Source organism: Melanostigma gelatinosum (genome assembly GCF_949748355.1).
Source record: "Melanostigma gelatinosum genome assembly, chromosome: 13".
Taxonomy (NCBI): domain Eukaryota; kingdom Metazoa; phylum Chordata; class Actinopteri; order Perciformes; family Zoarcidae; genus Melanostigma; species Melanostigma gelatinosum.
In genome coordinates, this window is record NC_136646.1 from 15019218 (window position 1) to 15042668 (window position 23451).

A 23451-nucleotide genomic window follows, 5' to 3' on the forward strand; every position below is an offset into this window, starting at 1 on the left:
GCAGACCAGCCAGCCAATGTGTACTGGTCTCCACTCAACGTAGTGGGAACACAGGCCAACAAGACAGGGTGACACAGGTCCAGCTACAACTTCCCCTTCTCCATCTGATCATGACGTCGGCATGGAACTCAGGCAGGAGACATAATCGGGGGTGAGAAAGAGGGATTGTGTTCATGCCTGGGGTCACAGGGATGAAGCCGGCCTTTTACACACAACATGCAACTCACCAAATAGACTGAGGAAACCAGGATTAAGTATTGGCTGCTCCTGAGCTCAAACAAGCCCGTAGATCAACGATGAGTCATCTCTACATTAATGCTGTTGCTATGGTTATATGCTGTACTTCCAGGTTGAAGTAAGACTCGATCTTGTAGCTACGAGTTTTTATTCTATTGTTCCACCGCATCTGCCCTCAAACTCACCTGCACTGCAGCAACAGGCATACAGAGTCGCTGCTGCACTTTTCATTGTTTGGAAAAAAAGATGGGCAACACTAAAGTGCACTCCTTACATACTTCATAAAAAGGATGAGCATGTACAAGTTTGCAAAGTGCTTGAGTCATTTCCATATGTGCGTGTATGTTGGTTCTGTCAACAGGCAGAACGTGGAGGTACTGCACAGGCAGGGAAATTGAGGCCACCATGAAATGTTAATTACAGCCGATATGTGTCAAGTGCTCTCAGAGTGCATAGTCCCACTCGTCTGAATTAATGTGCACCGAGTGGTAGTCTAATCTGTGCGTGCATGTTTGCCAGAGAGCAGATACGACGTGCTCTCGCCCGTGTGTTGATAACTAAAGGCCTATCTGCATGCCATCTTAACAGCCAATCTACTTCCTCTTCTATGCCGGCTGGCCTGCGTGAGTGTGTGGGTTGGGACACACACACACACACACGGTGAGTGTCTCTCAATGGGGCGGAAACCTGCTAAACAAGCTGCTTTAGAGCGAGCTTGTTTTGTTTCTTTATCTACAGGGTGAACTCACTCCCTGCTGATGTGGGAGAGGAACACAGGACGACGGCACTGGCCTGTTGCTGTTGAGGAGCAGTGGAGCTTAACCTTCACACCACAGAGAATAGAGAGACGTCGAGTGTATTTCCTTGATTTCTTAAATCTTTGCCAAAAACGGAAGCAAAAGAGGAAGATGGTAAGGGAAGTTGTGTCTGCAGCAGATGTGAGCTTGTGCTCACATCTCGCATTTGACAGAATTTTGACAAAAGCCTGTTTGTGAAGTGAAAATCCATGTGTTGTATACTATACACTGCATATCAAGTCTGTTCCCTAAGTAAAGGTGGTGGCTTATTCTGCCTCCACTGCTCGACTTTTGCTGATCTTCCCAAAAACATGTTTGTACTCCCACGTCTGAAAGAATAAACACACTACTCCAACAACAACAACCTGCTATGTGACTCAATAAAGCTCCCATCAAAATAACAATTAATGCATAACCAGGGGACTTTCTGGGTGTGGCTTAGAATCATAAATCGTAAAACAGGTTCACATTCGGAACTAAGGAATAAAGAGATGACTGAATAAGAAACTGCACTGTAATTTACTGAAAATAAAGTGAACAATGTGCAATTAAAATACACAAACATCACTTGATGTAATTCTTTATAAGAAGTCTTAGTTTGTCATGTTGAAAATGTCAGAGTGTAACCAGGGATCCAGGTAGTTTACTGGTGGTTTTAGAGGACACGTTTTGAGTAAAGTATTGGCAATGAGCAGAAGAACAACCTGAGATAGTATATTTCCTCACACGTTTACACCCATTGTCGTTTGAACAATAGGAAAGCTTTGCATTGAGCTCGAGTAAATAAAACTTCATGAAAAAAAAGTTGTCCACTGGCCCACTGGTTTGTCACGTAAAGGGCGTGTGTGCGTCAAGTTGTTAAACCCGCAGCCACTTTGCATTTTCAAGGAAGTTTTACGTCAAGCGCGTAACTTAATAATAACGTTTAGTTCTGGGAGAGTGGCTAACATTAGCTTAGCTTGATGGCAAGTTGCATTATAAAAAGTACCGTTCCTGCCCGACAGTCAAAGGCACCGTTTGAGAACGTAAGACCACGTAGGAAACAGTGTCACTAAACTATTAAGTTAGTTGATTGGAATTGCCAATTCAATTAACAACAGTCACGTAACGTTAACCTACCTGCCAACGAAATTTTCCAAGACTGAGCTTTTCCCAGCGCTCTGTCCACCGACCACAGCGATCTGAGGAAGGTCCAAATTACAACTCTGGCCAATGGAGCTGAAGGCGTCTTGGAGCTTGTTGATGAGGGGAATCAGGTCTTCCATGCCCCGGTTCCCCATGGCTTCGTTAGCTCGGAGAGCCCCTTCAAACACAACACAAACCAGAGCCCAACACTAGCCGCGCTAACTAAGCTAGGTAACGTTAGCTTAGCAGGAAGGTGCTCTCGGGTTACTCTGAAGTGTAACGTTTAGAGTTACGCCGCTTCAAACAGCTCGGGCTTTTATTCTCTACTTCAACACTTGAGCGGTTACTGGTAAACGCAATTCACACTAATATCATTTCGTGCTCTTTTAAGCGCGTTAACTAAAAATACCCAGTCAGTCGAAACGGACGGAAAAACTCGCAAAACAAAACTTCCTTCTACACAAACACCATCCGGTCAAAGGAGACGACATCCGATCGAACCCGGCGAGTTTAGTCCCGCCTCTTGTCTGTAAAACCAAGCAGTCTATTGGCTACTTTAGCTGCCCCTCCATCGAGCTAACATTCTGATTGGATACTTAAAATGCGTGTTCTTCGCTCCCAACAAACTTCTCGTTTCTGATTGGTCAACGCGATTATCAGTTGCCATCCCTTGAATGTCACGTGTCCACTGCAACATGGCCGCCACCACAGAGTGTGGAGCTGATGTAAATACTTCAGAAAACAACATGTCTGTGAAGAAAGCTCTGTCTGCAGCTTCTCCTCTCGCTCTGCGAGTCGTTGCCGAGTGCCCAGTGACTAAAGCACGAGCTTGCGATCTGATACTGCCACACTGTGTCGTCAGCACGCCGGTGTTCATGCCTGTCGGTACTCAGGGGACTCTGAAAGGGATCACTGTGGATCAGCTTGAGGGTCTTGGCTGTCAGATTTGTCTTGGAAACACATACCACCTGGGCATGAGACCGGTAAGCAACACTACGATTGTAGCACTACTGGCTATATGAATTCATGACAACTTTTCTTCTCCAAATATGTTTTTTAACTTTAACTCCACTGCCTGCAGGGGCCTGATTTAATCGAGAAAGCCAATGGTTTACATGGGTTCATGAACTGGAAGAGGAATCTCTTAACTGTGAGTGTAGCTACTACTCACAGGTGATGACTACACATTCACAAACGTGCAAGAGGTAGTTGATGAGCTCTGTGTTGACATCTTGTGGTTGACTTTGCTCTGCTTACAGGACAGCGGGGGGTTTCAGATGGTGTCTCTTGTTGAGCTCTCGAAGGTCATGGAGGAAGGCGTGCTATTCAAGTCCCCCTATGATGGCGAAGAGATCCTCTTAAGTCCTGAGAAGTCCATCAGCATACAGAACAGTCTGGGTGTGCAAGGAGCAAAATACTTCCAATCAGTATTAAACAACTTGGACCCAGTAGTTGAAAGACGGCCTCTCTCTTCCAGGGTCGGACATCATGATGCAGCTGGACGATGTGGTGAGCAGTACCGTGTCAGGACCTCGGGTGGAGGAGGCCATGCATCGATCCATTCGCTGGCTGGACCGCTGCATTGCAGCCAATAAAAATCCAGACAAACAGAACATTTTTGCCATCATCCAGGGAGGGCTGAATGCAGAGCTGCGCCAGGCCTGTCTAGATGGTAAAAATAAAATTTCTACTTTTGATTACCTCCCTCTGTGCCTGTATACTTGGTATTGATTGAGTATGCTGGAAGATTGGATCATATTTGGATGGAGCCTAAGAACACGTTTAAATGCCTTAAAAATCCAATTATTACAATTTTTTAGAACTAGAAAGTTCACGTCATGTTTCACTCCATTCCATTTATTCCATGAATGTTAACAAGCCTTTACATCTCGATCCGACGAGGAAGAATGTGTGAATCAAACAGATTGCAGGCGTCTTTGACGGTAAAAGTCTTGTTCAACGCATCGGGCTGCGAAAAGGAATCAAGATATTTCCTGTCAAATTTAAAAGTGCATAAATATTGTGCAACGATATTTGGCAGCAGTCATCGTTTTGGCAAAGAAAACAGAAATGCACGTTCACACTTATATGTCAGGTCTAGTTATAAACTCGCCCCTTCTCAACAGTTCGACACCGATGATGAGGGCTCAAACTTGTGCTTGAGATATCTCCTCCTCTTCCTGCAGAAATGACTCAACGCGATGTTCCCGGTTTTGCCATCGGCGGCCTGAGTGGAGGAGAGGACAAGAATCACTTCTGGCGGATGGTCACCCTGAGCACCGACCACCTGCCGCGAGAAAAGCCTCGATACCTCATGGGTGTGGGGTACGTTTGCCTAATAAAGCAGCGGGTTACATTAATCATTTCATATTTATTCAGCACTCTTTGCATTGAGAGCAACCAAAACCAGAGTCAAAAAGCTCATTCTGTATGCTTAAAATATCTTACGAGGACTGTTGTGTTTATGGGCTTTATGTTTTTTATAAATTGACAGTGTGTATGATCTGCAGGTACGCTGTGGATTTGGTGGTGTGTGTTGCTCTGGGTTGCGATATGTTCGACTGCGTGTTCCCCACCCGAACTGCAGTAAGCAATCTTTGCCTCACACACTGATAGTCCCTTATACATTTTAATTTAGCAGTTTTTATTCCACTTAAAAAACTGATTTCTGACGTCGTGTTACTTTTTTTTTTTGGCAGAGGTTTGGCTCTGCCTTGGTTCCTTGGGGATCTCTCCAGGTAAAACAGAAGCAGTACGCCAAGGACTTCCAGCCCATAGACCCAGACTGTCCGTGTCCCACTTGCAAGAGGTAAGTCCAGAACAGACTAAAACTATCCTACTAGCCCAGGCTTTTCTCTGTGTGTGTGTGTGTGTGTGTGTGTGTGTGTGTGTGTGTGTGTGTGTGTGTGTGTGTGTGTGTGTGTGTGTGTGTGTGTGTGTGTGTGTGTATGTATATATATATATATGTATACGTATATATATATATATATATATATGTATGTATGTATGTATGTATGTATGTATATATATACATATGTATGTATATATATACATATATATGTATATATGTGTATGTATGTATATGTATATATGTATATATGTGTGTGTATATATATATATATATATATATATATATGTATGTATATGTATATGTATATATATATATATATATATATATATATATATATATATGTATATGTATATGTATATATATGTATATGTATATATATATACATACATATATATATATATTTTTTTTTTTTGTGTAATGATGTAAATCATAAGCCTGTCTTCTGTTTCAGACATAGTCGGGCTTACCTGCATGCTCTGTTTAAGAGTGACACTGCAGCCATGCATTACATCACCATCCACAACATCGCCTACCAGGTCAGTACGTAACACTTAACGTCACATCATAACTCGAGATGACATCATGATTAAACAACAAAAACATTTGACCACGTATCAAAATATAAAAAAGAAGATATATCTCAACTGTATAAAGTGTGCTGTATCAGTTCATTCATTTCCTGCATTAATCTGCAATCCTGCCACTGAGAGTTATCAACCAGAGCCACAAGTTTACATCATGTGTTTCAAGTCTTAATCGCTCTGACAGGATTCTGACAAGAGATGTTGAACTTTATGAATGTATGCGACGTCATTCAGATGATGTCGTCGGCCATTTAATGCTTCAGTAGTCTCTGAACCTCAATGTGGCACAAACTCTCTTTGCTGCTCTGGCATTATCAAAACCATGAAGAGTCTCCTCTTGTGACAGATGTGTCCCAAAACATAATGTTCATGTTAGGAGAGCAAAATGGATGATGTCTGATTATGCAACATATTCATCTCTTGATTTCTTAAGACAATTTCACATTTAAGCCAGCTCTTAAATTGACTCTCGGGCTTTCCATGTTGGGCCGCCACGCTACCGTGAAATGTCACAAGTATTTAACATTTACATGTTACCCTCTAATGTTGCCATGGTGGAACGTAAACATTCTTGCTGAAGACCCGTGCACTCTCATGTTGCAGAAGACGAGACGATGTCCCATTATTTTCCTTTTCAATCATCAAACATGTCTCTTTGCAGCTCACCCTGATGCGCTCTGTGAGACGGAGCATCGTGGACGGCTGCTTCCCCGAGTTCATACGGACGTTCATGAAGCGAATGTTTCCCTCTCGGGACCAGTACCCCGGCTGGGCCGTGGACGCTCTGGCCTCCGTCAACGTTACGTTGGAATAGATCTTGGAAGGCAACCGTCGTGCTCTCAGTGGGGACGTCAAAGAGTGACTGAAAGATTGTTTTAAATGACTTTTTTTATGTGTGATTGTTTGTTGTTTTTACTCTTTGTTTTATATTTGTATATAAATTGCCAGTTTTGTTGGCAATGAGGAAAATGTCTTTTGGTCTGAAGGCATAACGCCTGATTGTCTTTTGCATCACTCAGCCGCTGCAAACTGTCCCCGGTACACATTACGATGATGTGAAACTGAATGGGGTTTGAATGAGGTTTGAAACACGTGAACTATCTCCTCTGATATGCTCAGACACTTTTTGTTGTTACCATGGCTACAGAGCTATAGGCCCACCCACTTGAAATTAAATGTTTTGCCTTTCCGTCAACCTGGTATTTAATTTTTCCCACCGGCACAGGATGATTAAACGTATTTGTATTCAGGTGTTTCAACCGACGTCCTCGCGGACGTAACATAACTGTTTGAACGGATAAATGAGTCCATCACGACCGCTTGTGTGCTTTGTGTCACGATGACCACCAGAGGGCAAAACAGACAAAACCAGAGCAAAGGGACTGTAAAACTGAATGATATGCTTTGAATCTTTTCCTAACAGAGTTAAACGCAGTTCAGCTGTCTCGAAGTGAAAATTGCATACAATAACAGTGAGATATGAGCTCAAATGTAGGAGGGCACACAACATCCATATCCAAATTATTCACAACCTTAACTCAGCGTGCATCAAGTCATTCTTATCCATTGTTATTCTGCCTTTTCTCATCCGTTCAATGGGCAATAAGCCATTTGCACCCTCTGAGCGAAGGTTTTGTTTGGAGCTTACAGAGGTGCTGCTTTATCGAGGCTCGGTTGTGGGTGATTAATATTTATCATTGTAAGTTGATTTGAATAACACCTGTTGTCTGTGGCTTTGAGTCAACAGTCCTCACAAGCACCACATTTTAATTTCACTACTGCGTCTGTTATGACCACAGGCTCCATACGAGATTAAACCTGTGACATGTAGTGAGTGGCAGGCCATCTAACATCTAACACAACACTGTGGTGAAGAAATGATGCGTTTGGTGAATGACAAGAGTAGTTCACAAGTGTTAACACCCTTAAACACAAGTGTTTGTTCATTGGTTCAAATGAGAGATGACTGAAGTGTTCATTTTATATTTGAATAGCCCTCTTTCAGAATAACGTCTAGTTTTGTACGTAATGTTTGTACTGTTTTCAAATATACCACTGGTTACGTTTCATGCATGAGAAGAGGTGTTTTAGAATAGATAGAATATCTTCTGATTTAACTGTGTTTAATTTCTTTATCTATCAGAGCAGCAGCGTTTCGTTGACAATATGCACTAAATGCATTGGATGTATCCTCCTCGTGTATAGCCTTCTTTAGGAAGGCGTGTCATGCGTGCCTCCTTTAACTGCTGTTATTAATTATCGTCTCACATAAGAAAAGAAAAAATCTCCGTGCGGAAATAATCAATGTAGCTACGTGATCGTCGTTCAGATGCGCGCACGTCTCCACAGAAGTATGGGCATCACGTGAATGTGTGACAGTTTATCATTCCGGATTACAGTAGATATTGTGTCAACAGAGAACGCTTATTGTACAATTTTATAGATTTTTTTTGTGCGTATTGTTTTTGAAATCGTTGCTTTTTTGCGATTCCTGAAATGAAAAGTCATCGCAACAGAACAGTCGTCCCCAGCGGCGGGTTACACATTTGCTGCCAGTGCATCCAAGCGGAGCTCAGGCAGGGAGGATGCTGGTGGTGTTGAGAGACAACCAGTTGCTCTCCAGCTGTCACTGTAAAAGTGGAGCCTCCCCCCATACGCACCGACGGATGAACATCCTCGACCTGTTGCCTCGGTGGCAAGAAAAGTAGAGCTGCGTTGTGACGGGTGCCAAAAAACAAAGAAGAGTTGTTGTTTTTATGTTTAGGAGGGAGGTCGAAAACGATGCCATGATGTGTATCAATGCATTCGTTATTAATGTACATTTTGAATAGCAGAAGGAAGAGGAACGGAGTTGGTTTTGGGGGGTTCTAGCTCCTCGGTGTGGAGGTGCGGTTTGCGGTGATATCTGTCTCTATCTCTGGGCTCTGAGGAGAAAGACCATGGTCGAACTGGAAAAGGATGTGCTCCCGCTGCCCCCTCGGTACCGGTTCCGAGACCTGTTGCTCGGGGACTGGCAGACCGACGACAGGTAAGGATGCTTGCATCGTTTACGCACGGCGCACTGAATCCGTTGCGCATCTGTGCGCTATAAGAGCATCGTATCGTCTCGTCTATAAAGTGCACATGTGTTTGCAATTTGTCTCTGTGATCTCGTTGATTCAGGTGTATGCGTGTGTTGGAGTAATCTACTGCCAGCTGTGCAGTGCTGAATGCAACAGGTTTACTCGTTCGCCTGTGTGCGCGGAAACGGCTGCTGCTAATACTGCTAATTCTACATTAACCCAGAAAACGCATCTAAAAGAAAACACTCTAAGGAGAATGAGAGACTGATTCACTGAGTAATATGTATTTCATTTATACTTTCATGCCATGTAGGTGGCGCATCTCACAAGTGTATATTTGAAACATGAAAACAAGCTTTGATAGCATCCACCAGGATGGGAATGAAGAACCAGCAAGGCAATATGTTACTCTATTTACGTTCTCCTCCCATAAATGCTGAAATTCGCAGACAAGTGGGTGCCCTTAGTTATTAACCTTTTGATTCTCCATTTGCAGGGCAGAATATTTGAAATGCTGTATGATATCCATTGCTTGATTTGGCCCATTTCATTATGCTGTGTAACAGAAAACCTTAAACCTCAATTTCATGATTGGCATCGCTTGTTGCTAGGTGGAAATGGGGACCAAAGCACTTGCTTGTGGACTTGACTGGGTAGTTTCGAATCAGATAATTGGGCCAACTTGCCATTGAAAGCATGGAGGTGTTAATCTGGGTTCAGCCATTGGCTTCACTACAGAGAAACTGCTGCATGCTAACCGTTAATAATGAATATTATTGAAAACTATCAAGCATTGTCCATGTTTTAGTCAATCATTACAGTATATCCCTGACCTCTGAAAGATCATCTTTTGCACAGCTGCAGCCCGCCTTCTCTCTCCCGTCGCGCTCTTCTGGCCTTTTGTAATTTGTCCGCTATTTCCCAAGGACTAATGTTTCCGAACCAGAGTTCAGCATGACCTCAGTCACCTGATTACAGAGGTTCAATGCAAGGGGGGCCACTGCTTGTTACACAAAAGGACTTTTATCATCCAAGCTCCTCGTCCTCTAAAAGAGGCACGAAAAAGATACAAGAGTTTACATGGATAATGGATAATGTACTCAGGGAAAACCTGGTGTTGATCACTTTAAGGGCTCTATAGGCACTGAGCTTTAAATTAAACGCGTGTGGGCTGTGTATGCTACATTTATTTTTATCAAATTGCAGAGCTATAATGTCAAGTGCAGTGTTTCACATGGTAAGTATATCTTAATTATGAGCCTTTGTATATGGACTATAGACATTTAGTCCTTTGTATTTCTGTGTGTGTGTGTGTATGTTTAACGTCACTTGTGAGAGAGAGAGAGAGAGCGAGCGTGATTGACAGAGGATCACGATGTTGATCCTATTGCCCAGGGATTATTAACTGCTCTAAAATGGTCTGATTAGAGGGAAAGCCAGAGTTGTTATTGCTAGTGACAGAAAGCTTAATTGGGGCTGAATCACACAGAGTTTGACTGCTGTCATCTATTAATCCAGGAGTTGCGTTCAGCGACCAGACGTTCCCAATGGGCGCAGGTGCACAGATGGCCCCGTACAGTATCAACGCATCCCAGCACAGACACTCGCACGCATCAAAATGTCAACATGTGTTCGAATAACCGTGACACATATGGTGGCACTCTGGGGAACATGCATTTCTGAGCCTTATAATCCCTCTTCCGTCATCTAATTGAAGTGCCTCCACTACCGTACCATTTTCCTCTTTCAATAGATCTCCTGTAACTCAGTGGAATACATTCAGTTGAAGCCGTTGAAAGCCTCTCGGGTGTGGCAATTGTCAGCGCAGACGTGATGGGAAATGATTTAATAATTTAATTCACACACTGGAATCTTTTGTCACCTGAGTGTTACTGACTGTTATTACCGATGCCTCCCTTTTCTACCTGTGTGCGTGTGTGTGTACGTGTGTGTGTGTGTGTGTGTACGTGTGTGCTTGAGTGAGTTGGGGGCCTTCAAGTGTATATTCATAAATAGTATATACTTTATAATGTGTCGAAAACACACACAAATGCAAACATGTTGGACTTTGTCCTTGACACTCCAGCATTGGCTGCATATAAATTGTCTCAAATTAGAATAAACATAAATGAAAATTGACTCCGTTTACTCACACACAGGAAACGAGCCTTCTGTCCGAGACAGAATTTGAATTGGGCTCTGCTCTAAGTTTGCAAACAACTGCCAATTATCCTCATCTGCGTAGTTCCCAAATCCATAACCTTGAACAAGGCTGTGGCTGATAAAGTGAATGTGTCGAGATCAAAGAAGTAGCAACGTTTTAGTGAAACCGTTCTTACTCCGACATTTACACTTTCTGGCAGTGAGTCAGAGTCTTCTTATTTGAGGAAATGCCAGATGACTAAACAATTAAATCCAGATCTTTTGCAGGCTGATGATTAAGATTTTGTCTGTTTTTTTTGCCTAAAATGAACACTTACTATACTATACATAATATAAACACACACGTGACTGCCAGCACAGCGTGTGTGCATAATTAGGTACAAGTGAAATGAAATGCAGAACAACAGAGTCACCATTGCTGCTCAACAGAAAGCCTCAGCGGGAGCTTCCCTCAGAGTGCAGGATTACCATACAAATGACGGCATTTTGCCATTAAAACAATGTCTTATTGGCTGTCGCCTCCACATCTTCTCTCGCTCAGTCTCTGTCTCGGTCTCTCCGTCATCCTTAATCCCCAAGCTACTCCCTTTGCCTCCTCATTCATTTTTCCAGGCAAGCCTTAATGAACTAAGGCCAATGTAAAGCACGATCCATCAAAACTGTCAATACCCATGTTTTACTATGCTTATATGCTTTGGACGCTGTTGTCCTTTCTTGAGCTTTTCAGAGCTCATATAAGATTCAGTCACATCATTTAAAAGGCAGTTTAGAAATCTGATAGTCAACACGGTCAAGGGTTTTTGAATCATGGATGTATTATGCATCGTGTTTGCAGGGCTGGCATAAAGGGAGGGTATTAACAATGCTAATGATGGCATGTATGATGAAAAGAGTTACTCTGACAAAAAGGTGGCTTTTATCAGATTTGAGAAGGGGCAATGTTGGAGCATGCAGACCTCATAACCGCTGTGCGCATGATTCCTCCGGTCAACGTCTAAAGTGAAGTTAACGTGAAAACACCCAGTTGCTAATGAAAAATCTTTTTAGGGTTCTCTGAATAGTCGATTGGAAGCTGGGGACCTAGAGTGAGGCTGGCTAATAGAAGCTAAAGTCTGAAAATAACATCCTAATTAATACTGGCGGGAAGTTGAAAGGTTGCCAGCAGGCCTGACCATTAAAGATGGGTCCGTCTTGAGAACAAATGAGAGGGCACGGTGGGAGGATGGAGAGCTCATATACAGTCTGAGCGTGACCTGTCTGCAAAGAACATTGTGCACATGATGCCTGATGAACATGAGCCGCCGCTCTCTGAGAGAGAAAGATGTGTACAGTAAAGATAAGACATTACCTGAAGGCAGAATGACAGTCCATTCGTCGTTTTATGTGAGGATGTAGAAAGCAGGGCGTGTGCCAGGTGTTCATCGATCGTTCTTTTATTTTTAGAGATTTTTCTGCCTCCACTGGGCTTTAATATATTGATTTCCCTAACCAGCCTGCCGGTTAGATGAGCACTGTCGACACTTAACAGCCTTCCTGCTGTGGATACTAACGGAGCCATGGGGCTGAGTAGCATGAGTCCGAGCACTTCTGGGCTCTATTGGCGTTCAATGATGCTGGAAGGCCTCGTGGCATCAGAGTGGGGGCAGGGAGCTGCTGTGGGGTATATCACAAACACGGTTGTCCACTGATCACTGCTCCCCTATTCCCAAACTGTGTTAGCTTAATACACCACAGGACCTTTCAAATCCAAGTAGCCCCAGAGACGGGCAATAGAGACGATTCCTCTTACGTTTCTCGCACATGTCATCGTCAAAGCGTTGGTTTGAAGACGACTTCGAAAACAGATTGGTATCTCACGGCGATTCGATCAAATGTTAAACGTCCGCGCACATCCGAGGCTAATGTAATCTGAAGGGATATAATGTCATTGGATGGTTTATAGTGAGTTGTGCGTCACTTTACGGCCATATTCTGTTTCATGATAGAGGGATGATTGCTGCTTTTCTTTTTCTTTTTTTTTCAGTGAGCAAATCACGGACCCAAGTCTATATCACTGAAGCATCTGTTGTGTTCTGTTCATCCTTCAGGTCAACAAAGGAATACATAACTAATGTATAGGCAGGTTTAAGTCAGGGAGCGGGGGGGGGGGGGGGGGGAGGAATGGCTGGAGCGCTTCCACTGATGAAATATGGAGAGTTTAAATGGGCTCTGAGTAACAGTGCACGCTTACTTGCTGTCAATACACTGTGCGATACATTTCACATTTATTGTGAATGATGGCTGGTGTTTATTTTGCCCCGGCTATGGGTTAGAGGGATTGTTGGAGTCTATAGACATACGTACGTAGTCGAATATAAATAGATAAATCAGTCATAACACAGACTGGTTGATTTGCTCCCTTATAAAAAGACAAGGAGAGAAAGAAACTCTTTAAAGGTCTCAGTCACCATACTTGTTTCATTGGAGTGTTCAACTCAATTATCTGGCAGCACTGAGTGCTATTAAAGAAATCAGTTCAGTCGGCATTCACTTTTGAGTTGTCAGTGTTAAAAATGTGCCTTTTGCCAGAATAAAAGGATCCTTTTTTTTATGCGGGGGATGTGAACACATCGTCTTGTTTTTCATTTATTTTCCTCCTTTATTCTTCTCTACCTGGCATCAGGACAGTGTACTGTGTGTGCTGCTGGTTGGGTAAATGGGTCAGGGACAAGCTGTCCTGTCAACCACTGGTTGGATGAAGCAGAGTACACCTCGCCTCTCTTCAGCTGTTAGAGCAGTCGTGTTGTGGCGATGCGTAACTTATTTGCCTCTTGTCATCCCATTGCATTTCTCCTGACCTCATTTGGAGTCTGTGCATTTTATTGCGTTCATTAATAAGTTGTGTCTTTGTCTCCTTTTTCCACCCTTTGCTCTTTTAGCTGTGCCCTCTTTTCTCAAAGGATCCCTTATCAACCCATCTATCAAGCAAAAGTTGGAGCGTATCTTTTTTGTCTCCACACGACACTCGACATGGTGACAGCTGAGCCACAGCTACCGGTGCTAAAAGCCTTAACAGTGCAAACAACAGCAACAGTGCTGACGGACAGTGTTACTCTGATCACGATTACGTCATCATGAGCTGTAACAGTCGGATGAGTGCGGTGGACAGTGGTGGCTGCGAGCCAGCCAGCGGGGCACGCTCACGTGCACTAGTGTGAAAACGAGAGGCTCGGATAGCGACACACTCAAAGGGAGAGAGACTTCATTCTCTGCTCAGGCAGACGTTACTCCACCATATCTTTACACAGCGAATAGTTGTTTGCTGCTATATCAATGCTCTTAATATTGAATAAAGGCCCTTTCAGCAGCAATACAGATGCTGAGTAAAAAAAACAAATAGAATCTGGTTTATGGCTTTATCAGCATCTCTATAGAATAGTGCTCTAGAAGCTTCCAATCAACGGAACAACTTCTTTAAAAATAGCATTTATAACCATTTATAGGTTAAAAATGTTTTTATTCATCTCAGCCCTTTCCTGTTTTGTACATCTTATGAATGTTTGTGATGCACCAATACTGATATTGATATCGGATATCAGTCGGATACTGACTGAATTAGCTGGATTGGATATCGGAGACAATAGGCTGATCTGGTATTGTTTTAATAAATATAATAATTTGTATCTATGTATTTATTTGTTACATTTTGTAAAAAAACAAAAGGTGATGTTTAAGTCAGGCCTGATGTTGCCTTACACATAAAGGAATAATACCAGTCGCTTCCACACAGCGAGGCATACAGCTTATTAATTAAACACTGGTATCAGATCAGTACTCGGTGTCGGCTGATATCAAAAGTCCAGATATCAGGACTGCCAATATCAGGGCTGAAAAAGTGCATGTCTGGTTTCCATATCTCTTCAATGATACACCTGACAGGTCTGGATTTTTCTCTTTTAACTGTGGACACTCAGATTCATCCTCTCTCTTTCCTCACACATTGTTTTAATATTTATTCAGAATTTTATGATATATCTTTTGACGAGGAGTTACTCCAAATATGATTGTTCCATTTTTGCTTGCTTTCCATGAATTCATTTACTGGGTATATTTTTTCACTCCTTATTTCTTTTCTTTTTCTACTTCACTGCTATAAATTCTACGTCTGAGATGTGTGTGGAGGTTGTGATGAGCCAATGCTGCTGTTGTGCACGCATATTATTTAGGTTTCTTTCGTCTCTTTCACTAGACGACCAGTGCTGTGTCATTATGGAGCATAGGCATGGGTGGAAGCAGCAGGAGAACAAGGTTCAGCTCTCTCCCTCTCAAAGATCCTCCTCCGCATGTCCCCCTCTGTCTTTCTGTCCATCTGTCTGTGTCTATTTCTCGCTCTCTCAATCTCTCTTTTTCTCTCTCTCTCTCTCTCTCTCTCTTCTACTCTCTCAGGAATACAAATTCTCTCTCTCGGCTCAGATTTCAAATGTTATGGCCCTTTAGTCATGCTCTCTTCTAAGCTGCTGTTCTTGCTTTATTAAGGACCAAGAGATGATCTTAGCGGCCTTACTCAAAAATAATTCGTTTGATAAACTTATATTTTGAATGAGTAGCAGAGAGAAAGAGAGGAGGACCTCTTTAGGGGTTATTCTCTCATGATACACCAAAATGTTTGTTCCTTAATGCAGCAAAATATGTTCTTTTTCCTGCACAACAGTATCCCAAAGCAGTTTTTCTCAACGATTATGGAATCATTTATTTTTCCTGTGCTTTTTTGAGGGCCTGTGGCTGTTGCCCAGAGGGTTTAATGTGTTTTTCTCCCCCATCATCCCCTTAGATTAAAGATCCCGAGTCTCAATCTATCCCACCGCTCAACTCTTTATTGGACAATATTTCCACTTTACTTTTCACCCTCTGTTGTACACTCAAGTGGAAAGAGAAACACATTAAGGGCAAAATGACCTTTGAAATCATCCAGTTCTCCCGGGAAGTTATCACAGCGTCTTCTCACAGAGTTTGAGGAGGCTTTAAGCACTTTGATGAATGAAGAAATGCACAGACGGATGGATTTGGGAACGCATCTCCCTGCAAGTGTATTAACAATAAACTGGAGATTTGAAAAAGACGTGTCATGGCCAGGTGTGGAGGTGCAGTGCCTGATGGATTTGGTTGTAAAGAGGACATTAGCTTGAGGGCAATGATTCTATCTTGCTGTGGGAAACGTAACTAAATGCACGTTTCTAATCATAATTCCATCATTTGTTATGTGTGCTAGAACACTGGATGGCTTCAGTTCTTGATGAGTAGTAATTTGATCATCTTCATTACATCATCGTTGGAATAAACCTGGTTTTATGTGATTATTTTCTCATGAATAGTGCACAAGAAATAGTGTATGTACGCCATGAAAACAGACAAAAGTTGACTGTGGGTACCGATAGTGACCTTTGCAGGATTGTGCGTGTCGTAGTTAAGTGCTAAGTGAGTCCAGCATTTTCACTGGTTGTAGTCTGGCTTTGCATTGAATGTAAAGACTTTTCTACCAATTGGTTCATACTTCAATTTCCACAACAGTAAGTTACGTTTTAGCTGCCTTTTATTTCATGTCACTTGCTGTTCTGTGTTCTGTGGCTAAGTGGAGAGCAGGGCCGTCCTTCAATCAGAGGATCGGCGGCTCGACCTCCGGCTCCGCTAGCCGCACGTCGATGTGCCCTTGAGCAAGACACTTAACCCCAAAATTTCTCCCATAGCTGTGCTTACGGTGTATGAATGTGATATCATCTGAATTGTAAGTCGCTTTGGATAAAAGCGTCTGCTAAACGACTGTAATGTAATGTTCTTCGTCTTGAACATCAACTGTTTGGAATCCCTAAAGTTCTGATTAGGATCTATAAAAAAATGCTCTTTGATTAGTACAGTTACACTTATTCAAAAAAGACATAATGCCATTGCATGTATTTTGTTACTTCACCACTTCTTTTTTTCATATGGAAATATTTTTTAATCTAGCAACTGGTGATAATGGGTCCGTGTGCTCATTGCCACCATGGTATTGACTGTTTGATTGCTCTGTGCATGAAAGAACTTCTTCAGTCATATGATCACCTAGCTCAGTACGACCCACCTCTCAAACACACACACACACACACACACACGCACACAACTGCAGGGTGTCCCATCTCTACAGAAATTCATACGAGTCATTTTCTAATCCAAAGGTGCAATCACACACCCCTGAGCTTTTGCGAGCCATGGGGAGCTGTGCATATCTGCATGCTCTTCTTCTGTTTCCCATCATGTGTTCAAAAGCCTTATTGTCGGCAGGCTGCTCAGAGCTCAGAGAGCCGTCAACAAGTTGGGGCGGGCTATCGGCACAGATGGCTGAACACACTTCACAAGTATGTGTTTGCTCACATCTGCTCATGTGAGAGGGAGGGGAAAAGACAACGAATCCCGCGTTGCCATAGAAACAAAGAGGAAAGTCCCCCCCCCCCCCTTTCCACCAGCAAATGTTGCTGGGAAAGTGCAGCGTTGGTCTTGGTCTGTGTGGGTCTGACCATGTGGAGTGCTGGTTGTAGCGTCACTCTGGATCCCTGGGAAGACACCCCTCCTCCCTCTCCCCATCGCTTCCTCTTCCTGCTGACTGAATGGATTGCAGTTGCTCTGCCTCTCTTTCATCTGTCTCGTGCGTTGTGAGGAGACCACCAGCGAGCCGGGCCTTTTTCATCCTCGACCTGAGTCATCCACTCTTCCCTCCATAGGATGAAAGGACGGCTACTGAGACTCCCCTGAGGTGGTCAGACAGGAAGCACAGTCACCGACAGTCTGTCTGGTTATGTGCCTGTGCACATGTAACAGAGGCTCTTTGTCGTTTGAATCATGTCTCTCCATGCGCGTCCATGTCAGATGGCCATGTGAATGGTGTAATAATCCTAATGACCCCTTTGCAGGTTCATATTTTCGGCCTGTACAGTAGATGTGTGTGTGTCCCTCTAACAGGAGGGTGCCAGAATGGAAAGGGAGAAAGAACAGTAATTATGGCCTCCCATGTTCAGCAGAAACATCAGAGGGAAGTAATTTGTTGCTCTATATTTAATCAGTGGAGATAACGAGTCTGACTGCAGCTGTCTGGGCCTACAAGCAGAAACACCATTTCCTCTAAAACCCATTCGTTTTAATGTGGCCAGCCACTGTGTCTTATTTCCTTACTTTTCAGGGTTCAAATAATGGTTATCACCTTTTCTGTCTCAAATTTGCTCCACTGAACACACAATCGTCCTCAACCTTCACTCTATTCTCTTTTTATCTCCCAGCCTTCCGCTTGTTTCGTCTCATCCTCTGTTCCTTGACTTGACTGCATGAAATAAGTAATTCTTTCTTCTTTCCCCCCCCCACCCCTGTCTTTGTCTCTGCCCCTCTCTGCACGCCTCTCCTAGGGTGCAAGTAGAGTTCTACGTGAATGAGAACACTTTCAAGGAGCGCCTCAAGCTGTTCTTCATCAAAAACCAAAGATCCAGTGAGTTGAATGTTTTTTGGATCCCATTTCCTCCATCTGCATGCAGTATGGAGATGTTGCTCTTGTTTTTGATTGAGGAGATGTCTTTCTCTTTAATCTCTGGCGTGCTGTCGCTCTTGCTGTGCATTTCATCACCAGTTGTTCAACTTGTCTGCTCTTTGTGACTGTTTTATACGTCTGTGTGGTGATTTAGATTCCTTTTATGTTCATTTTCTCTTGTGTGCATACAGGCATTCAACAGTAATAAATAATTGTAGCTTTGGTCTGTTTTTATTAAGGGGTTGAATCACTGCTTCAATAACAGTATTGGTGACATAAACTGAGGTGAAAGAAATACAAAATTAACTTTCAGCAGACAAGATACAATACTATATACATTTTCTGCTGCATTAAGCCAACCTTTTTCAAGCATGGCTGCAAATGCTTTATTGAAAATATGTGATGGATTATATATTGATGAACAGTCTGAGGCACTGGTGGTGATGATAAATGGCAACTGAGCTGCTGTTGGTTCCCCGAGCGCTTCTGATTTAGTTTGTTTTGTTTGTTTTGTACTTTGTATTTGTATTCGGTGCATAAATTGCTTGATTTTCGTATTAAAAGTCGAATAAAATGTCTTTACAAATTCAGCAGCTGACATTTATTCACAACAACTGATTGTCTTCCTGTCTTCCATTTCAGGTCTACGAGTGCGAATGTTTAACTTTTCTCTGAAAGTGCTGAGCTGCCTCCTCTACATTGTCAGAGTCCTGTTGGACAACCCGCAAGACGGAAGACAGGACTGGTGAGAGAACTGGTGATAGCAGACCGGCTTAATGAGGTGAAACAGTGTCTTTGCGAGTGTGGAGGCCTGATAGCAGGAACAAGTGCACCGGGTCAACAGATGAGATAACAGTGTATATGGAGTGTCCTTCAAAAGGAGTGGATGGGAGACGAGAGGGGGTGGAGATGCAATCAGGGGAGAAAACTGATATTTGGACTGAGCCGAGGGTCCAGTTTAGGTGGTCAGTAATACACCTTTCTTTCCTGCAGCGGCAGCGGAGTAAACTGCACCAAACAGAACACGTCATCCCGTCCTTGGAGTGCGTTTGACTGGTAAGCATGCAAGCCTCTAATTCGAAGTGATGGCTTCAACCTGAAGTGCACACCCTGGAGGACTGGCAACACCGGCCCGCATGGTCGGAAACGTTGTTTAATGCAATCAATGCAACTACGCTTCACTGATGCAACTCACAACGCTGATATTGAGCATTACCCATCCGCATTCATTCGTCACTGTAATCCAACTGTATGGATTACCTGTCAACATAATATGTATGTAGTGCCTGTGCAGCCTAATCAACGAGTGATCTAGTGGCGATAAAGCATGTAATATGCAGCAGAAGAGAGAGGGAGAGAAAGCAGGAAGTGCGCTTGGACCTGAGGCTCTGCCATGTCTCCTGCTCAGGGACCTATTGATCTAATTGGTGGCTGGTGACACTGGCTAAGCTCTGGCTCCAAATGAATAAGGAGGCTGACAGGGTGAGCTCAGGAAATGGATGGTCCGCCTCCTGCTGCAGGCAGCAGACTCATAGGAGCAAATCAGGGCAGGCAAACAACCACGATAAGCCCCAGGGTGTCTTTGGGGGGGAAAAATGGCCTTTCTCTCACAATAAGGCTGTAAATCTCCATTTGACTGTGTGAATATTACTTTCCTCCGACAATATGCGCACATTGGCAGCTGGGCACTGCACTGCTGTGCAGTTGTGACCAGCCTAATTACATTTATTTTGTCTATTTTTGTGGCGTCGGTCTAATATTTGTCTCTGTTATTTTGTTTTGCCTCGTCTCTCTCCTTCCGCTCTCGTTTCTTTCCTTTCTTCCACTCTGCAGGAAACTGATCATCTGGGTGGATAGACCTCTACCGCTGTGGGCACTGCAGGTCAGATAGATCACTCGATAGATCAACAGATCAACCTCAGTCTTTTAACACACATGTCTGCATACACGACACACACTCACACAGTGGTGCATGTCTTCATTTCTGCATTTATTGGTTGATTTAATTCCGTACTGAAACACATAACTTCAGATCACCTTACCTGACACGTATTCACACGTGCAGCGTGGTTACACGCGTACACAACCAGACACCAGACTGTCTCTTGCTTCTCTTAAATCTGTTCCCTGTGAAGCTCAATCATCAGCACGCCCACTGATTCCACCCACACTCTCCTCTTCCATCTCTGCGACTCCTAATTTCTCTCTGCTCCGGTCTCTCTCTGACTCCTCTCTGTCTCTCAATCCCTCCGTAACTCTCTCGCTCTTTTTTTTTTTTTTTTGCAGGTGCTTGTGGCTTTCATCAGCTTTTCAGAAACTATGTTGCTCGTGTATCTCAGCTACAAGGTGAGTAACTCATGACCCCCCCAACAGCCGATCGGCAACCTTTTGTGATGTCTGCGTCTCTGATGTCTACATGTGGGGCGTGTGTGGGCGTCCATGCATGCAATATGCTTGAAGGTTAGTGTTTGTCCACTTTGCGCTCCTTTGTGTGTTCACTCTGCTAAACAGAAGTTTAGGGCTACACTAGTCAGATTCACGTCAGCCATATGCACGTGGCAGACACATAACAAATCCCTGGCTGACATCTTAATTGAACGGCAGAGGTCACAGGAAACTGAGTAATGCTGCTGTTTCTCTCAAGCGGCACAGGGGAGTTGTATAACCCTTTATGCATCACGGCCACTTCTGTGGCGATACAACCGGTCGATTTGTTCCCCTTCCACGCAATCAGGCCTGTTATGTGGTAATTCCCCAGGGTCGCCATGACAATGGAGTTGCCTGACCCCCATGTGTGTGCTTTGGGTTTCCAGGGCAACGTTTGGGAGCAAGTGTTACGTGTCCCCTTCATTCTGGAGATGATCAGCGCCATTCCCTTCATGATCACCGTGAGTGGAAGCACCGACAGCACTCGAGCGTCGCAGCGCACGCACGCGCCACACGTTTTAACGCCCGCCGCTGTAACGCAGAAAGGAAATCGCGACGGGCAGCATTCTCACACGGCCCTTTTCCTTGAGAGAGATTCTGTGATTGTGTACAACATGTGAGAAAAATGTGATTAGACAGCCACGACGCTTTCTCCCCTCTCTTCAGGTCATTTTGCCGTCCTTCAGTAATCTCTTCATCCCCGTATTTCTCAACTGCTGGCTGGCCAAACACACTTTGGAGAACATGATAGTGAGTGAAGCACTATCTCCCGATCCAATTTTTTCATGACTTTCATCTCGACGTTGCTGTTATGTTATTCTGTTGGCATGCGATTGCTCCTCTCTGTCTGTGCCATTTCAGCTCACCAGCTCTTTCTGCCAGGAAGGTAAAACACTCACAAAACATTTAAAGTTGCACCTTGGGCTTGGTATTTACGTTTTTCACATACCCTGCCTCCATCTGTGCGATGACACCCAAGCTTGCTTCACACTTTTTAATAAGCTGTCTCCGTCTCTGCTCGATATATTCCAACACTCCATATTTCCTACTATGCATCTACTGTGTTTTATCCTCATTTTACACTTTAAACAATGCAGCATTTGGGCTGCTGTGGTTTCCATGCGTTGCCTCACATCTGTGTGCGTCTCTCTGCAGAATGATCTCCACAGGGCGATCCAGCGGACCCACTCGGCCATGTTTAACCAGGTGGTGATACTCATCAGCACGCTGGTCTGCCTCATGTTTACGTGGTGGGTACCCTCGCTGCTGACACTGAACTGCAAGAGGGGCAACCGGGAAAGAAAAAGGTAGACATGAAGTGGAGGTTGGACAGGAAGTGAAAGGTGTCACAGCTGTGGACAGGGTGAGGAAAAGAGCAGAAGGAGGGCGAGGTGGACAACGGAAGCAAATCAATAGTACGACACATGTAGAGAACAAAATGATGTTGGAGAATAAAAATGGCAGCTCGTTGAGCGAAAAGATAAACGGACAGAAAGCAGAGCGGTAACTGCAGATACTGCTCTGAAATGACAGCTGGCGATTGCTTCAGTGCAGCGGAGGATGTGTCAGCTTGCTGTGTGTACATATATATGGTGTGAGCTAATCCAGAAGATCCTACACAGCATGATTTAAGCTCTCTGACCATTTGACATTAACCTGTTTACGCGTGTATCCTTTAAAGAACACAATAACACCTATACTTCACCCAGCATGTGAAGTCTGACCCGATGCTCACTTCTTCTTCTTCTCGCTTTCTTCATCTTTCCCACCCCGTCGACCTCCATCAGCATCTGCGGTATCCAACACCTCGAACGAGCGGGCAACAACCTGACCCTGTTCGACTCGCTCTACTTCTGTGTGGTCACTTTCTCCACGGTGGGCTTTGGAGATGTCACCCCCAAGATTTGGCCCTCGCAACTCCTGGTGGTCATCATGATCTTTGTGGCGCTCATCGTGCTTCCCATCCAGGTGAGAAACGATGGCGGTAAGCTCAAACGCAATCACAGGCAGGAGATCAAAAAATGACTTGGAAAGTTTGAAAGTAATACAACAAACAAAGATATAAAACACAAAGTTTAAAAGAGGGATTTTAACAAGCGTGTCTGTGGATAGATTTTTGCCACCGTGGTATCGGTACCACAATCTTAAAGGATGCAGTCGTGAACTTTTGCATGTAGTTGACATCGAAAGGAAGGTTGAGTTCGAAGCGAGGTGTTGTCAGAGCAAGGGTGCCAGAGGAAGGAGGGAAGGGGCCATTGGTCTTCCCACTTTACTGCACTGGCCCAAATTTGGCATCACTGCTTATGTGATCCCATCATCTCATATTTTATTTCCAATTTAACTTTTGGAACAGCCAACAGGAGCTCTGTCAGGCTGTCAGGCCTTTAAAATTATCAGAAAAATCTTAAAATCATTCCTCAAATTGACAGATGGGATATAGCTCAGTAAAGTTATCTTTGTTCATAATTCTTGAATTTCCTCTCTTGCACAATAATGTGATGACTCATTGCATCCTACGTAGATTTACAGCAGCTATTTTTACCCGGAGAACGGCGAGAGTGTCTTCCTTAGTCTCTCAATTCCCCAAATCCCTCTCCTGTCATTTAGGTGCTCCACCGAAGGAACTTCAGATTGGAGAACGACACGAGACGTTGACACACGCACACATTCACACGTT

The 23451-nt window shown here is 43.8% G+C and overlaps 3 protein-coding genes across 5 annotated transcripts in view; 2 read left to right on the forward strand and 1 right to left on the reverse strand.

The window, feature by feature from the left end:
• LOC306786857 (dynamin-2-like) overlaps positions 1 to 2593 on the reverse strand; it is a 28649-nt gene extending 26056 nt beyond the window's left edge. For all 3 annotated transcript variants that reach the window (XM_079281754.1, XM_079281753.1, XM_079281752.1), the window contains exon 1: positions 2154 to 2593. In XM_079281754.1, coding sequence (XP_079137880.1) covers positions 2154 to 2314 — 161 coding nt within the window. In that variant the 5' untranslated portion in view covers positions 2315 to 2593. The remainder of the gene's footprint in view (positions 1 to 2153) is intronic.
• A 261-nt stretch (positions 2594 to 2854) lies between these two features.
• Positions 2855 to 6749, forward strand: qtrt1 (queuine tRNA-ribosyltransferase 1; the record flags this gene model as incomplete). The annotated part of the gene is made up of 9 exons (XM_079281491.1): positions 2855 to 3142; positions 3241 to 3309; positions 3419 to 3557; positions 3637 to 3831; positions 4346 to 4484; positions 4670 to 4745; positions 4859 to 4968; positions 5462 to 5546; positions 6256 to 6749. The coding sequence occupies 9 exons, from the start codon at positions 2855 to 2857 to the stop codon at positions 6406 to 6408; spliced, it is 1254 nt and encodes a 417-aa protein (XP_079137617.1). The 3' UTR covers positions 6409 to 6749.
• A 1784-nt stretch (positions 6750 to 8533) lies between these two features.
• kcnt2b (potassium sodium-activated channel subfamily T member 2b) overlaps positions 8534 to 23451 on the forward strand; it is a gene marked incomplete at both ends in the record, with an annotated part of 29897 nt that continues 14979 nt past the window's right edge. Inside the window, 10 exons of the mRNA XM_079282524.1 lie at positions 8534 to 8622; positions 18229 to 18308; positions 18990 to 19092; positions 19341 to 19403; positions 20181 to 20229; positions 20634 to 20693; positions 21161 to 21235; positions 21441 to 21524; positions 21930 to 22024; positions 22562 to 22742. Coding sequence (XP_079138650.1) covers positions 8534 to 8622; positions 18229 to 18308; positions 18990 to 19092; positions 19341 to 19403; positions 20181 to 20229; positions 20634 to 20693; positions 21161 to 21235; positions 21441 to 21524; positions 21930 to 22024; positions 22562 to 22742 — 879 coding nt within the window. The remainder of the gene's footprint in view (positions 8623 to 18228; positions 18309 to 18989; positions 19093 to 19340; positions 19404 to 20180; positions 20230 to 20633; positions 20694 to 21160; positions 21236 to 21440; positions 21525 to 21929; positions 22025 to 22561; positions 22743 to 23451) is intronic.